General features: G+C 39.1%; 1 protein-coding gene across 2 annotated transcripts in view; it reads right to left on the reverse strand.

Annotated features, from left to right (window-relative positions):
• The window catches only part of TMEFF2 (transmembrane protein with EGF like and two follistatin like domains 2), a 1,235,357-nt gene that overhangs the window by 79,738 nt on the left and 1,137,152 nt on the right, over window positions 1-18,467 (reverse strand). For both annotated transcript variants that reach the window (XM_073633100.1, XM_073633101.1), the window contains exon 9: window positions 12,040-12,198. In XM_073633100.1, the coding sequence (XP_073489201.1) occupies window positions 12,040-12,198 (159 nt within the window). The remainder of the gene's footprint in view (window positions 1-12,039; window positions 12,199-18,467) is intronic.

Consider the following 18,467-nt stretch of genomic DNA (forward strand, 5'->3'; position numbering starts at 1 on the left):
CCCAAAGTTGCGTGATTTTACTGTGATCCTTTGCCGCCGAGAATACATCCGGGCGCGATTTTGATGTGACAGGAAACAATGCCTGTGTATTCTAGAGGTTTATGAACCTCAAGTCGCATCAAAGGGGTACCAAAGTAGTGCAGGGACTACCTTGAAGTCGCACAGATCTGAACAGTATTTCTTGGAAATCATGCCCTAGAGGCCTGCACCGCTGCCTAGAGGCAGCTGCCCCTGCGCAGGGGAAGGAATACGCTGGCCCTCAGAGTAGTTAACCTGTGAGGAGTGGCTCCTTCACTAGTGAACGCCGACATGTGGATCTGAACCCATGTCTGTCAGGAAGTCTCCCATGGCTGCACTGGCCGTCAGAGTACTTAACCTGTGAGCTGTTGTGGCTTCACTTTAAATAAAAGGACATTTATACCTTCTTTTGGACAAAAGAGCTTTACTGCTAGAAATCATTTGGATGTATTTCACCAAACCTTCCCCAATGAAAAGGGAAACTAGTCAGACACCCTTTTTTGCAAGATGCTTCAGCTGACCAACCCTTTTAACCACAGGGTCCTAAGCATGTGTTTTAGCACAAGCGCAAGGCGAGACGCCTGGTGGATAGGGTCTTTTATGGCATCCATGGCAAAACCTAGCGCTATTGGTAGGAGGATTTTAACAAAAAAATTCCAACTCCTTATCTGTTAGATGCAAAAGTAATTATGCATCTTTATTGATGCTGGAAATCGCAGCGTCTACTGCTGGTACTTTCCAACCTTTGTGAATTTTTCCTCCATGACAGAGAACTGAGAAACTCTTTGGAAGGAAAAAAATGCTTATCCAGATGATCCCATTTAGCATAAATAAGTGCTGTAAAAGGTTTTTCTCCCGCAGATAAATAAGCTAAGGGGCGGGGCCACCCATTACCAGATGGCCCCACCCCATTGTGGTGTCAATGGCCCAGCAAGTCCTGGACATCACTGGGTGCCCCCGCCCCTTAGTTAATTTAGCAACAAGAGACAGCAGAGCCTTTGTTAGTTGCAGACCTTTCTTTTCGGGTCATCATGGCAGCGGGTATCGTGATTTACATTGGATCTACACCAAGTGGCCTTTTTTTAGTTAAAGGACTTGTCAAAAACTGTGTCTGCCTTTTTATGTACTTTTGAGCACTTTTTAGGTGAATGAGTAGGGGTAATATGTACCCCTACTTATTCACATAGGGGGGACCCCTTGTTAAAAGCGGCTTCCAGATTCCGATAAGCCCCGTCCGCAGATCCCCATAACCACTGGCCAGGATTGTGGGGAAAAGGCCCTTGTTCCCATCAACATGGGGACAAGGTGCTTTGGGGGAACCCTTCTGCCCCAAAACAACCCCTCATGTTGAGGGCATGTGGCCTGGTATGGTTCAGGAGAGAGGCACTCGCTCGTGCCCTCCTTTCCTGACCTGCCAGGCTATGTGCTCAAATAAGTGGATTTTGGGGGGACTCACGCCATTATTTTTTTATTTTGGCATGGGGGTTCCCCTCAAAATCCATACCAGACCTGAAGGGCCTGGTATGGATTTTGGGGAGGTCCCCACTCCTTTTTTTTTTTTCATTTTCGGCAATTCTTCTGGTGTGAACTGTAAGCAAAAACTGATCCGGAACATATGAGTGCATTTTGGTGGTGTGAACTGGTCCTAAAAATGCATGCACAGTGTTTTCCATGTGTTCCAATGGCTCTAGTTCACACCAGTACTGTCAGTTCCAGTCAGTTTCTTGTGCAGAAACTAACCGGAAACTGATTGGAACTGACTGCATTGTTGTGAACTAGAGCCATTGGAAGATATGGAAAACACTGTGCATGCATTTTTAGTGCAGAACAAAAAGTGCACGGACCTGCATCTGGTGTGAACTGGCCCTAAGTTTTCTCTTCAAAACACTGCAGAGAACACTGAGTGATAGGAGATGAGCTTGATCATATGACTTTGGCAGGGCATGTGATGTGACTGTGCTCTCCTCTCCATGACAAACTTTTCACAAATTTACTGGGAAAACTCTTTGCATCTGGTTGTAAATGAAAGATCAAATAAGTATATTTCTGGATAGAAGGGTATTGGATTTTCCATAATATGATAAATTAAGTTCTAATTTGTTTCAGGTAGTTTATTTATTGCTTTGCCATATAAGGTGATAAATATTGGTGGTTGGATTGAGACACAAAGGGCAGTGTCAACTAATATAATATATTGGCTGGAAAAATATTAACTGGACAAGATGTATGTACACTTGCATGCATACATTATGGATGTACTAGGGTATATTTGGGTATTATTTGTTGTTATTGGATCAAAAAGACACATCCATCAAATTCAATCTTAAACAAAAAAAAAAAATCTTTGGTAATTCAGAGGAAAGTAAAAAACCTTTAGAAAATATGGTCCAATTTGCTTTAATGGGGAAAATGCATTCCTATCTCTTAATATTAACTGGTAAATCAGTGGTCCAACATTCATATATTTTTAGAAATAAAAGCATAACATTTTTTTTTTAATAATCCATTGTATTTGCTAGAACCATTCCCTGTTGAAGTCTATTCCTCATTTTTAGCTTTTATAGTTTGTTTATTGTGTCTTCTCTGGTGACTTTACAATAAACAGTTTACTGCTGAATTTCATATCGGCCATTTATAAAATTAAATTATATTTCCCCTTAAGGGGAATGAATACAGTCAGTAAATTACCCTTTCCTTGTAACTAATTTTCTCCAAAGCCCTAATTTAATTATGCAATCAACTAATAATAGCACATGATATTCATGAATAGTACCCCCCTATCTGGGGTTGTACCAAAATCCTTCCAAAATGTTAATTGAAGACCAAAGAAAGATTTTTTGGACTTTACAAGTATAAATGTCTGATTATGGAAACATCACACTTTACAAGTAAAATGAATGTTTATTTACCAATCACATTAAAATTGTAACGTACATACTATAAAAACAACACTGGTGCATAGTTTTTATTAATATGTCTGCTCATTTTTGTATATAAACAATACATATTTACAGTTTATTATGGAAGGTTGTCTATATAATCTTTCTTACCATACATCAAATTATTTTATTTATGCATTCTAGATACACACCTACCATTAATTCCTAAGAGGTAAATCTTGTTCATGAAATGCATTTCGAGCATGCCAATACCCCACCATTGAGTGGCATAATGATTGTAGATGTTTCTTTATTATAATACACGGTATACGATCTATGTAATTGCCAGTGGCATGACTGTGGTGGAGGTATTGCAAACAAACAAGAAAAAAATACGATTTTCATCTTACCTGTAAAATCTATTTGCTGTATGATGGGATGGTACTCTTAGACTACTGGGTTATACTGCCACCTTCAAGAGATTCGATGCTGGCAAAGGAAAGTTGTAAGGACAGCTTAATATATCCCCTCCCACTTCCAGCATGCTTCAGTTTTGTCAGAAAGCAAACGTAGGCGTGAAACAAGAACAGAGAGATGGAACTTGTGTCCTTTAATGTACTTCAAGATAAGGATTTAACAAATAAGGTAAATATCCTATTTTCTTGATCATACAATACAGGACACAGAATGATATTCTTAGACTACCAGGATGTCTAAAAGTAATCCAATTGATAAGTGGGCAATAGAGCAACCAAGGTGGCTCATCAAAACTGGACGATCAAAGCCAGCTGAGGCCTGAACATTCGTGAAATGTAACAAAGTGCAAACAAAAGACAACCTTGTAATCTACATAATGCCTGATGCTGAAACGTCTAAAAAGCACTATCTGCTCCAGAGGTCATAAGCAGTGAAGATTAACTCTAAAATCCACCTTATGAAGGCAAAACGAGAAACAGGGGCCCTAAGTGGTGATAAAACTAGAATAGTATCACATCCAAGCAATACAAGGTGATGTTTTAGAGCAGGACAGAGAGAGGATAGGACAACACCCTAGATGAGGAGTAGAAAAAAAAAACACAAAAATAAATAACTAAAGGAAGAAAAGCCACCCTGTGTCTAAAAAGAAAAACCTGTCCATGAGAAGAAGAAGAAAAAATGAATGAGAGGGAAATGCCATCAACTGCAAAATTTGCCTCTCAAAAGTGAAGACAATGAGAAGGCAATGTTGCATGTAAGGACAGACAAAGGACATCCTTAAAATGGTTAAGTCACTGAAAGATTACTGCCAGTCTCTCTGTTTCATTAGGCAATACTACATAGTGTAAATGTTTGTGTAAATTGATGCCTCTAAATATCTTATCTAACTTTTATCCTTAAAAATCTCCATATGCGACATTTAAAAAAGTCTACAGGTTGCAGGTTTTGAGTTACAGAGGAGGTCCAGATCTAGAATTATTGCTCTTGCTCTAACGATCGCTGTGATACCGCACATGTGTGGTTTGAACACCGTTTTCATATGTGGGCGCTACTCACGTATGCGGTCACGTGACCTCTGGCTGTTCTCCTTCCCCAATCTAAGAGTTACAGTGAGAGGGGGCAAGATCCCCCTCTGATTCCATGAGGTCACATGACCAGCTGTGCTGTCCACTCAGCCCCTCCTGCTGTAGCCCTTAGAGCGGCCGGTGGTCACCTGATCGTGCAGAAACGATCTGTAATAAGGTATTTAGAGGCACCATTTTACACAAACATTCACACTATATAGTATGGCTTGATGAAACAGAGGGGCTGGCAGTATTCTTAATTTAAGGGGGAGAGGAGGAGAGAACAGAGCAGCGGGATGACAGAGGCATGTAAACTGACCACGTCATCATGGATCAGCAGCCATGATTACCGTGGTGAGTTTACATAGGGGGGCATTGGAACAGGCAGGATCAACCAGGTTTTCTAGAGACAGAGAGACAGATAAGACAGCCCAAGCACTGTGCTGTTTAACCTGCTATAAGGAAATGGGATCTATCTTTTTTTTTTTTTTTTTTAGGGTTACATCCTCTTTAATAGCTCCAAGGGAAGTCTAGCAGAATTGAAAGAACCAGGTTGAAAACCTACAGAGTCACTGGGAAAGATTCAGGAATAACCACGTGAACAACACTCTGAATGAAGACAACCACATAAGAGTGAGGCAAGAGACCTCTGAAAAAAAAAACACTAAGGCTAGTGTTCCTCAATGCCAAATGCTAACCCTAAGTACATACTGGGATAGAATCCCATCTCCACCCAAGCAAAATATGCTTTCCAAGTACAACAGTAGACCTTATGAGAAATCTGTTTAGATGAAAAACTGAATCAGGGCCTCGGCATCATTAGCCCAAGCAACCAAGAAGCAGGGTGATAAACCGGTGCATGGTTAAAGAGGATCCAGACAACCTGGGAGAGCCCATGGAAAATCCCCAGGGAGCCTCATGAGGTGTGAGCACCACATCCTCCTTGGCCTATTTGTTGCAAAGAGAAGCACTGGAATAGCCTTTGTCCAATCCTGCAGACTGAGAGAGCAAGGAGTATCAGAGAAGAAACCACAGAGTAGCCTGGAAATCCAGAGGTCCATGTCTGGCATCTCTGAACTACAACAGAGGCCTTGAACAACTTGGGATGAAGCCCATCTTCTGGACTCCATACAATGATGATGGAGGAAATCTTTTTCTCAACTCTAAAAGTCTAGGATATGCACAGTGGTCAGGGGTGGAATGAGAATTTCTGCTCAGGCCAGAAGCAGATGCAGCTCCCTGCAAATTGTGAAACATCTGATTTCTTCCTGATAGCCGAAGGAAGCCACCGCCTTTGCATAATTCAATTGAATCATGAACCGTGCAGACAAGAGGTCCAGCAGTTAAGTCATAACCAAATCACTCTTAGTTCCAGAACAGTAGTCCCAATAAGTTTTCTCTAAAAACAAAGTCCCTCATGCTGAGAGGATACCTAGGACTCCACCCAAGCTATCCAAACTCGATAGGCTGGTGTCCATTGTGAGTTAATACCAAAGCACTGGGAGTAAGGAAATTTCTGAGTCCAGGGACAAACTTATGACCCAACACACCAGCGCAAGCCTGGTTCATCTGGATGCATGAATAGTAGGGTCCCTAGACTGCACCCACTTTTGCCACATTGCTCAGAAATCTGGTGTAAAAATTAGTATATGGGACTGACTTGAAGGAGGAGAGCATTACCCAAGACCCTCATGCAAAAATATATGGTTGGTCCGTCTGCAAATGTGTGAAATGAAAAGCCTGGAGCTTCTCTAATAGAAGGCAAAAACATCTTGAATAGGATAAGGCTCAGACACTAATTAAAGGCAGAAACGTCTGCCTGCAATTCCCACAATCTGATCCAGCCACGATTCACAAAACTCTGACATAGCTGCAAGAAAACGTTTTTTTTCCCTGGGAAACAAAAAGGAACATGGGAGTTGCAGTAGGAACAGTGATCCAAGATAACAAAATCCAGACCCTCAGGAAAACTATAACCCACCTAACAACTCAAATTTAGCTAAGGGATCTTGAGCAGGGAGCCCACACTCATGAACCACTACACCAACAGCATACACAAGTAAAACCCCACCCTCGGGGGATGCTCACAACCCAACTGTAAAGCAGGAGGGGCTAACGGTCACTTGTGACAAAATCACTATAAGAACATTAGTACAAATAGCCTGTAAACAAGACGTGACAAACAAAGGAATACTGCCTAACCCATTGCAGAACAGGAAGGATAATAGCCATCTGTGATTAGATCATCACAGGCCGCTTGTATCAATAATATGTAAGATATTACCATCAAATAATTACTCACTGACGCACTGCAGAGCAGTGGTGACTAGGTCACCATAGGTCACTGGTATCAGTAGAATATAAGCGAGACATTACCTTCAAAGGGTTATCCACTGATCCACTGCAGAGCAGGAGAGTTAATGGCCATCCATGACTAGATCAATATAGGCCACTTGTACCATTAGCATGTATATGAGACATCAGCAAAAGAAGTTTTATTCACTGGCCCACTGCAAATCAGGAGGGATTAATGAAAGTTTGAGCATCCCATTTTGAGTTCCCATAGCCTGCTGTACAGTAGTATACAAGTGGGGGAAATAGAAAAAAAAGGTTACCCACATGACTCTCCCATTGAACTGAGGGGAAGCAATGCCCAAATGAGGAGTACCTGCCATATTTTGCAAGGAGTCTGTTGTAGCTCATTCAGAGGGTAATGAGCATGCACCAAAACAATGCAACCCATGCAGGGGGTGGAGATACTTCCACTGTGCATTGCAGCCATGTAGAGACACACAACACATTTCATAAGTTTCATGGTGTCAGTGATAAGTGTTTCAACACACATGGGACAGAGGCAACAGAGTAAATGAATTGTTGTAGTGCCCAATGCAGTGTCAGCAACATATGTGTAAAGTGTTTTTGCTACGTTAGTTAACCCACTAAGGAAAACCATGAACACATGTGGGGGGTGTCCTGTAGCGTAGGGACAACGCAATGTAATCACTGATGGTGGTTTGGGTGTTTGACAGTAGGCTCCATGAGACTCCAGTATGATCCAGACAGTTTTCACCCCTCCAGTGGGCATGACCCCAAGGGGTTTTCTGGGTCAAGGTCACCAAGTGCCACAACACTAAACTTGTATAGCACTCTGTGGCTAACAAGACACACTGCATGTCAAGGTGAGCGCTTTAATACAGGATCCAGTGCCCAAAGCAACATTACAGGTTTACCTTGCATTTTCCTTCTGGTAAGGTCAAAGAACGGTCCCCAAGAAGCAGAGAGAAGTATTGGTCTGAAAACTGCTCAATTGTGCTGCAGTGACTGTGCAACAGCTGGGAGTCTCGCAAAAAACTTAGGCATGCTGGGAGTGGAAGGGATTATACTGGGTTGTCCATACACCTTTGCTTGGCCAGTGCAACCTGTAGGTAGCGGTGTAAACCAGTAGTCTTAAAGTACCACAAACGGGTAATACAATTTCATTTTTCCTATACAGTGTGATGCTTCTATAATCAGACATTTGTACTATCAACATCCTAAAAAAAAATTCTTTGCTATTTTACCCTAATTTAATTACCCATTTCACTCTTCCCACTAACAGTGCATGTTTTCTAGAAGTAGTGCTCAAAATTGAACTATTATTCAAGATAGGGCAAATCTTTTGCAAATGATGTCACAATTTTTTGCAGGCTTTAGAAGCTACAGACTGGCATTGAAGTCACAAACTCTACAACAAATAAGATCTGCATATTCTTCAGCAATTTTCCCAATGTATTCCCTCCTGGCAATGACTCACAGGTGTTCTTTGCTTGCTTATGTAACAAGAGAGTGTCATACATCAAGGGAATTCATTCCGAGTAGAAATGGGCAGTAGGAGAATCAGTGGAATATAATTTGATCAAAAGAGGTTTGCACTTGTTTTGTCAACAAAAACACAAGTCACAATTGTCTATAGGGGTTGGTGTGCCAGTTCTGTGTAGGAAGAATAAGTGCCTTTCTAGGAGCAAGTGGGTTTATAATGTCACATTTCTGGACCCTGAGGCTTGGTTTACCCTTGTTGAACAAACTAGTATAACTGTGGTTTCTCATGCAACATGAGCTATCAGAAACACAGGATTTGAGCAAGAGCTCTCTTGGTAGTGAACAGAGTGCAAAGAAGTGCTTACTAAGGCAGAGGTAATTGGTGGTATGCATGCAACCCCAAGCAGAAGGGGATTTATTACAGCAGTGTGGGTGAAGTAACACAACTAAAATGCGCACAAAAAACATAATTGTCCATGTAGCTGCTTAAAGTGTTATTAAACCCACAACAGTAAAATCAGTCTGTATATGCAGTAAAGCATGCTTGTTATACTCACTGTGGAACCTAAGGGGCTAATCCTGAAAATTATGTAAAAAGGCTGTTTGATCCTGTCTTCTCTAATCCTCCCCTCCTTTCACAGTCCCCAATTCCTATTCTGATAGCACAGAGACTTGGGGGCACTCTGCACATGCTTAGTTTGATGTGTACTGCTAGAGAGTTTGTTTTACTTTTATTGGAGGGTGCATGTAATCACCACAGGGCCAATCAGCACTTTCCAGACAGAGGGTCAGGAGTCATGCAACCTCATAGGACAGTCAGAGGAGAATGAAAACTCCTGCTACAAGCTTTAACCAGTGCTTGACTGGACACTGGTAGGAGTTACAAAACTGCTATATACTGCTGATGATAAAAGTTATTTAGCTGTTTATATTTACTAAAGTAATTGCATTTCCATGTTCTATGGGAGACCAGATATACTTATGCAGGGTCCTGGGTTTAGTAACACTTTAACCATTCATCCACTGTGTCTACACCCACTTGTAATTTGAAGTCATCTCACATGGACTGCATTACACTACATAGCTTTATGCCATCAACAAAGAAATGGTAGTTTTTAATATTGAGATTAACAATCTTTTAAACAAGTTAACCTTACAATCTTATCTCATTCTGAGTATAAATCATTGATCACAACTCCAGACACTTTCTCTAAGCAAGTTTTCTATGCATGTAAATATATTTTCCAAATCAACAGGTTTAAGTTAATTTCAGACATCAGAACCAAATTCATACATCCATAGTCACCCATCTCAGATTTCTACTCATAAAAAGTAGATTTTGTTAGTATACAGTATCTGAAGCCAAAACTTTTTTTTTCATTTTGGATAGAGTAGATAAAGGTTAAAACCCCAGTATTTTTCTGCAATCTGCATCCCTTTGGATACAAAGGAATATATTTGTTTCCAATTCTGTAGACACAAGCTTTAGTGAGAGGAGATCTATCTGAAGCAGACAAATGTCACCATATACGTGTCGCCAGTGGAACTGCATACAGAGGGCACACATCAATATAGTCTTTAAAGGCATTGAAACATGCATCTTAGATCATAGCTGACCAACCACCACACAATACATATTCCATAAACATACCAACAATGTAACCCTGCATGCCAAGTGGATCCCCGTGATGCCTGTGACCTATGATAGGGTTGGTCAGCTACTATCTAGGTTACATTTTAAACCTCTTAAGGGACTTTATTGGTGTGTGCACTCTGTACGCAATTATAATTTTCTAATTATTTATGGGCTAAATAAATTATGATATTTTAAATGTGTAATTCATATGTTTTAAGTTTCTTTGTGAATACCTCAATAAAAGTAATATAAAAATATTTTTTTTGTTTTCTTTTATTTCGGCGTGTGGGCACCTACAATTTAACATAAGCTATGGGAATTTACAGATTAATAATTTGTATCTTTTTTATCTTCGAGTCCATAAATCAAACACTTTAAACACAAAATTTATCTTTATCTCTATAGCATAACCCTATACAACAACCTTTACCACCCAAGTGTATAAAGAAAAAACAGTTGTATTTTGTTAAATATCTCTATTTCATTGCTCCTCCGTGCAACTCTGTGTACATGTGGATTTTAGGACCATTTTCAGAAATGCAAAATGACTATCTATAGAAGGGATCTAAGATATATTGAAAGCTTTCATCTTTAATAACCTAGTAGTTTTACCTCCAATGTTCTGGGAGGTTAGCTCAATACCACTTTGCATGAAAAGGAGCAAGCCTGTGGTAACAAAGACTATTTGAAAGTATCCAATCCTCAAATGAGTAGTCTAATTTGATTAGTGATGGCTGCTCACCAGTCAGGACCAGTCCGTATTAATCTATGGAAGCTAGCTCTATATTAATTAAGACACCTGGGAGTAAAATTAGTCTTTTGATCCCGAAAAAACACCCCGAATGCCAAATGTTCTAAATACATCCTGGCATATATATATATATATATATATATATATATATATATATATATATATATATATATATATATGTGTGTGTGTGTGCGTATATATCCTTTTACTGCACTGTATACAACAGTATTTCTGTTGTGTTCCTGCTTTCACCTAAGTGTCTGAACCTTTTTCACCAGGTTATATACTGTACGTGTAGATGTGGAGGTGTATATAACTGTGATATCTATAGGTATATCACTAGTTAATACTGGCAATGTTATTATCCTTATCAAATATTATTGTAGGTGTTATCTTAACAGCTGTGAATCTGATAAATTTCCAACAACAAAGGTCAAACTTACAGATACTGTAAATAATGACTGTGCCAGTCAACTGGTGGAATACAAGTACAGGGGGTCCCCGGGTTACAAACAAGTTATGGACTGTAGGTTTGTTCTTAAGTTGAATCTGTTTGTAAGTCGGAACAGGTAAATTTTTTAAGTGTAGCTCCAGCCAAAAAAACTATTTTTAAGCTTTTTGGATAGCATAAGGAAGGGTTAACACCCCTGTTTGTTTTGCTGTGTGTGCCCCTGTTCAGAAGATTTCACCTCACTTTCTGTCCCAATGACAATTGGATTTTGAAAATTTTGGGTTGTTATGGAAACAAGCCTTGGTGATAGAGCATCAGTGGAGGTACCTTTCCCATAATAACTCTTACAGTAGTGAATTTCCCTTCCTAGGGGTAGATTTCCTCTCACTTCCTGTTGTCTCCCTCCGTTTGTAAGTAGGAGTCGTTTGTAACTAGGGGACCCCCTGTACCGTATTTATAAGGACACTAAACATAATATACAAAGATGACTTGATGGTATAATTCATCTGGTCCAGGTTCCTTAGAAATATTTTTTTCTTCTGGTTCTTATTGGGCCATATCATTTGAGGATTGTCATTACAATCGTCATAATGTACACCACAACCATTACTGTATGTTCATCATTTGCATACACAAACCTAAAGAAGGCATTTAGCAAAGAAGTCTTCATTTTGTCCCCAGTGGCCCACTCTGCCTGGTCATTTTTTATAATTTTTTATTTGCATACCTCTAGGAAATGCAAATAGGAAATTGAACCTAGTTTACTGTATTTTTATATAACAGGTCTTCTTGGTCTGTTATGCAAATATACAAAATATAGATTTCTACTTGTATTATATATTTTTTACTTTTTAAATTCCTTTTGTCATAAAAATCCCTCATGATTTAGTACACAGTTTATATGGTTAAAAGACTTATTGCCAGGCAAATAAAACACTTTTTTTTACACAAAAACAAGTACAAACCTTGTAATGCAAAGGATTACAACACAGATAATGGCGATCTGAATGGTTCCAATCACTGCTGCTATTAAGACATACTGGAAGCGTACGGGGCCTGGGACCACGTATAACACATTAAAGTCCTTTTTTTCACATTTTGAACCACTATATCCTGCATCACATCTGCAAAGATAAATACATTTTTTTATTAGAACAATATTCATGCCATTACACGCCGTGTGCATTTGTAGTTTCTTTCATTTTATTTTCCAAACAGCCAATTAATTGTCAAATCAAAACAGCCAAAAAGTGAAGTGCTCACGCTTCTCCTGAGTCAGTTAGTTTATCATCTCTTTTAACTTTTTTTATCATCTTGAAACTGTCACCTGGTTGAGATAATACATTGCAATAAAATGCAATTCACACTGCCTAGTCTGACCAGAGAACTCCCCTAATGAGGTAAACATTTACCCACTCAAACACACCAAAATATTATTAATGAAGAGTAAGAAAATGTCATGGTAAGTAGGGCATTTTATCATTATTTTCATCTTAACCACTTACAGACTGGAATGTTTTCCCCCGGTATGACCAGGCCCTTTTTTTGCGATACGGCACTGCGTCGCTTTAACTGACAATTGCGCAGTCATGCAATGCTGTACCAAAACAAAATTTATGTCCTTTTCTCCCCACAAATAGAGCTTTCTTTTGGTCTTATTTGATCCCCTCTGCGGTTTTTATTTTTTGTGCTATAAACAAAAAAACAGCGACAATTTTGAAAAAAAAAAAACAATATTTTTTACTTTTTGCTAGAATAAATATCCCTAAAAAAATTTGAAATGTATTGTTGTATGTTTTCTTCTACATATTTTTGGTAAAAAAAACCCGCAATAAGCGTATATTGATTGGTTTGCGCAAAAGTTAAAGCATCTATAAAATAGGGGATATACTTATGGCATTTTTATTATTTTTTTTTTTACTAGTAGTGGCGGTGATCAGTGATTTTTAGCAGGACTGCGACATTGCGGTGGACAGATCGGACACTTTTGACACTTTTTTGGGACCAGTGACATTTATACAGCGGTCAAAGCTAAAAATAGCCACTGGTTACTGTGTAAATGTCACTGGTAGGAAAGGGGTTAACACTAGGGGCGATCAAGTGGTTAAGTGTGTTACTTGGGACTGTTTCTAACTGTATGGGGGCTGGGCTGACTGGAGGAGGCGAGAGATCACTGTTCCTAATCACTAGGAACAGCAGATCTCTCTCTAACTCCCTTGACAGAATGGAGATCTGTCTTTATAAATTGACAGATCCTTGTTTTGGCTCTCGTTCACGCAATCGCGGGTGGCCGGTGGACATCGGAGGGCTGCCGGCCACGTGCATTGGGTCCCTCGCCCCCGTCCCTTGAGCAAGGGGTTAAAATCTCACTGAGGATATTGAATGTGCAACAACTAAAAACAGATGAACTTTCTATTCTAAGGTGGCCATACAACAAGAACACATTGTAGTCAGAGAACATACTGTGGATCTTAAAGTGGAAGTAAACCCCCCATTAGTTTTCAGCCAAGGAAGCTGCCATCTTGGCCCCTGTTTAATCTTCATCTGCCATGATGCTGCACACGTAATCAGTTATGACACCAGCCATTGGATGGTTTGACTGTTTGGTTGAGAGCACATGTGCATTTGCCGGAAATGTAACTGTTTTTTGAAACTGTTAAATCTATGGGTTTACTTTAAGAAAACTATCCTGAGTTTCACCAATTAAATAATGCTAACAAATATTATTTTGCAGTGTTTATTGCTATTTATTCTTTTTGTTGTAAAATGTTTCTTGTATTTAGAACAAAAGAAAGCATTATTTGTTTTTCCCTTACAAGGCAAAGCCATTCCTGTAGTTTCTTGGTAATTTGCTTTCATCTAAACAGACCCCACAGTACACCTTTTTAGATATACAGTATGTTTAAATAACATCTGTAAGCCATTATGGAAAAAGTGACAATGCTAAAATAAATACATTAAACAGCTTAAATCACTATAGACTCTGTTTGTTTGTTTTTTTGCATCCTGTTTATGCAGATTTCACTTTTATATCTTCCTAGACATAGTTAAATAATGGCTATTATGTATGACCTTCTATTTGCTTATACAAAGATCTTGCCCTCTGCCCACACACCTCTCATTTTTAAACAACCTGTATCATTTAGTCAGATATAACAGTCCATGCCAACCCATTTTTCAAATCCAAAATGGTATTTGTGTAAAGTTACATTGCATTAATGATAAAACTAGTATTGATGCATTGGTGTTAATTTGAAGCCAATGGAGAGTTTGTTGTTTTGAAGATCAAAATATTACACCATTGCTAACATGTAAAGTTATCTTCAAGTATTTTTATTTTTATTTCTATTTCTATCTTTTATTATAAAGACATGTCCTGTTTGATAAGAGGCTGAACTATTGGGGAATTGCCTCAGCCTATTTCATTTGTGGTACTGCCCACTGTTACCCCAAAATGCTTGCCAATTCTGCAAAGTAAAATGTTATTTGTAACTTATGCCAGACAACCTAGGGTATCCAATAGTAATTCTAAATCCATGTTTTGACTTTCATTTGTTTCTATGTGTTTCTTATGGATGGTTCAGCACAAGAGCCTTGTTTTCAATTTAAATAAAAGTTTGCCCAGCTCAGAATAACCTGAGGTTTGTAAGGCAGATAGCGTTTTTGATGCATTTTTGATGGTGAGAAAGGGAGGGGTATTCCTAAATTGTTATATTCTAAAACAGTGGTTACAAAATAAAATGACATTTTTATTACTGTTAAGGCTGTCTGTATCTCCTCCCCAAGCTGAAGACAAAATTATGGGTGTTCCTATGGGGGAGTTAAAGCCAGGACTGATGCCCCACCACCTCCATATTCTGCAGTCCGTCCTGTCCCTGCCAACCCTGCTACCTTACTTGTATATAAAACACTAAGGCCGGCCATAGACTGTTCGAATCTCGGTCAGTTTAGCAGGAACCTACTGAGATTTGAACCGTGCATTGGTAGAGTGAATGCACCAAGTTGATTGATCGATCTTGGATACAATCAGCCTGCCAAATTTACGTGTGATTATCGCTAGCTGCTGCTATATCCACTAGCAATAATCACTGTCTTCTCCCGACAGGAATGGCTTCCCCTGCCCTCTCTGCTCCCCTGCTGGGAGAAGACAATGTCTTGACAGGATGGATTCCCCTGTTAGCACTAACTGTGCTTATGGGGGAATCGTGGGGGGGAACCCATAGTTGCAGGAAAGACTATTCTGACTATTCTTTCAGAGGTGATAGATTATCAAGCTGTCAGCTTGTATTCTTGTAAATTAGAGCAGTTGCAGAATTCACAAGAAGAGAGAAGCCAACAGCTTGATAATCTTTCCTCTCAGATATAGCAGAACGGTCTGGGCTCAGTCAAGCTAGTGTTTTACTGTGAATGAGAGGAGAGGAAGCACAGATAAAACTACACAATTAAAAAAAGGGAGTTGTCAGCTTGCAGAGGAGGAGAAAGGGGGGCTGTGCAGGCTCCCTCACCTCTGAGCTGTAATTTAGAACTGGTTTCACCTTTGTCCAGTGTTGTTTGTTGTATGTAGAAATGGGGTAGAAGGGCCAAAGCACACATTTAAATTGTGGCAAGTGCTTTTTGCACTGGGTCCCATGGGGGATTTAACAAACATTTTTATATTTGTGGCTAGAGCTACATTGTAAAGGAAGTTCTTGTTTACAAGTTTAAACCAGTATTTTTTGCTGGAAAATTACTTATAAACCCCAAACATTATCTCACAAAAGTGAGTACACCCCTCACATTTTTGTAAATATTTTATTATGTCTTTTCATGTGACAACGCTGAAGAAATGACAAACCAAATTGTATACATGCTTCCCTCATCAAGATAAAAAAAATAAGAAATTTCCACTAAAATATTAATAAAGTGATATTGTGCTTAACATATACAAAATCTATTAATACTATACTATACGTTAATGTGCAATACATTTCAATAAATGAATAAATAGGTAAAAGTGCTCCAATAAGCCTGTGTAATGCAAATATTCCACAAAGCTTGTGCAATTTTCAAACATTAATAGATAATTCAACACAAACATCCATGCGATTTAGTGTTGCATCCAAGCATATCAGTACTGCATCTATGCAATATGGTGTTAGTGCAATGTTCAAACAATAAAAAGTTAAAGAATACAAAAAAACACATCCATGCGATTTAGTGCTACATCCATGTGATTCTATGCAATTCAGTGCTGTGTTGCTGTGCAATGATCAAATTAACAGTCCGATTTAGTGTTGCATCCATGCATTTCAGTGCTGCATCTATGCAATATGGTGTTAGTGCAATGTTCAAACAATAAAAAGTTAAAAAAATACAAAAAACCGCATCCATGCGATTTGGTGTTGTATCCATGTGATTCTATGCAATTCAGTGCTGTGTTGCTGTGCAATGATCAAATTAACATACAACCTGTCGGGACAGATTAGCACGCCACCTCATACCGGCCGCTGTTGCCCGTTCGTCTCTGCTGTTTTAGTGTGGAGCCCTTAAGCGCCTTGTTACTGTGAGTACCCATTGCGGGATTTGTTTATGATTTTAATAAATTTAGTACATACTGCACCATGAAGTCCTTTTTGTGTAGATATAGTGAGGTACAAACAGGACTGCTGTGAGGAACAGAGGCACCAGTGCAAATCTATCCAGGACCTTGCATATAACACCGAACCCAGAGAGGTTCTAAGGCGCACTCTGACCAAGCTTAATTGCAAGGTCGCATGCCCTAAGGTGAGGGGCTATCACCTGGCCGGGAGCACTTGTATGAGTGCACAGCACTTTAGTTTGTGTTCACCATTACACATGAATGGATTGTGGAAGATCTGTGGACTGTTAATTTGATCATTGCACAGCAACACAGCACTGAATTGCTCAGAATCACATGGATACAACACCAAATCGCATGGATGCGTTTTTTTGTATTTTTTAACTTTTTATTGTTTGAACATTGCACTAACACCATATTGCATAGGTGCAGCACTGAAATGCATGGATGCAACACTAAATCGGACTGTTAATTTGATCATTGCACAGCAACACAGCACTGAATTGCATAGAATCACATGGATGTAGCACTAAATTGCATGGATGCGTTTTTTTGTATTCTTTAACTTTTTATTGTTCGAACATTGCACTAACACCATATTGCATAGATGAAGTACTGATATGCTTGGATGCAACACTAAATCGCACGGATGTTTGTGTTGAATTATCTATTAATGTTTGAAAATTGCACAAGCTTTGTGGAATATTTGCAATACACAGGCTTATTGGAGCACTTTTACCTATTTTTTCATTTATTGAAATGTATTGCACATTAACGTATAGTATAGTATATTATTATTAGATTTTGTATGTGTTAAGCACAATATCACTTTATTAATATTTTAGTGGAAATTTCTTATTTTTTTTATCTTGATAAGCGCAGCATGTGTACAATTTGGTTTAACTATTTTGCATGGTTATGAGACATGCGTAACGTTAGCAGCTGATCATTTGCAAAGATATACTATTTTGGAGACCAGATTTGGTCGATTACCTGGAGGCTCACAGGACTACAAATTAGCATACTGAAGAAATGACACTTTGCTACAATGTAAAGTAGTGAGTGTATAGCTTGTATAACACTGTGAATTTGCTGTCCCCTCAAGATAACTCAACTCAGTTACAGAGAAGGTCTAGCACTACAGTTATTACTCTCGCCCTAACGTTCGCAGCGATACCTCACATGTGTGGTGCAAACACCATTTACATATGCGTTCGTGAGGGCGCATTAAAAAAAAATTCTTATTTATTTGATTTTTGCTTTTTACGCTGTCCCTTTAATTCTTTTTTTTATCCCTTTTATTCCTATTTATTCCTATTACAAGGAATGTAAATATTCCTTGCATCCCTTGCAATAGAAATAAGGATGTCCTCTTTATCGAGAAATCTCTCCTTTATCTTTAAAATTAAAAAAAAAATGTTTTTGATCTTTTGCTTAAAAAAAAAACATTGTTTACTCCTGATGAAGTGACTTCATGATGTCACTCTGGTCCTCCAAAGCCAGAGAGGTGATTAGAGATGATCTGGTCTCTCTTCACCTCTGTAACCAGCTGGCCGCACCGTCAGGTTATTTCTCTGGCACGCCGGTAAAAACGGTAAGCCCAAGAAAAACCTGATGTGTACATTTATAATGATTAGCACAATAAATGTAACCCAGGGTTTAAGAAGCAGAAATAAGCCCCACTAGGTCTAATCAACAGAAAAGGGGAGGGCCAAAATTAACCTTGAGGAAAAGAGTAGAAAGGGACCATGGGAAAGGGGGAAATAGTACAGAGCATAGGAGCTCATGGTGTCACTTCTTTTCAAACTGTAGCCT

This window comes from Aquarana catesbeiana, linkage group LG06 (genome assembly GCF_042186555.1).
Source record: "Aquarana catesbeiana isolate 2022-GZ linkage group LG06, ASM4218655v1, whole genome shotgun sequence".
NCBI lineage: Eukaryota > Metazoa > Chordata > Amphibia > Anura > Ranidae > Aquarana > Aquarana catesbeiana.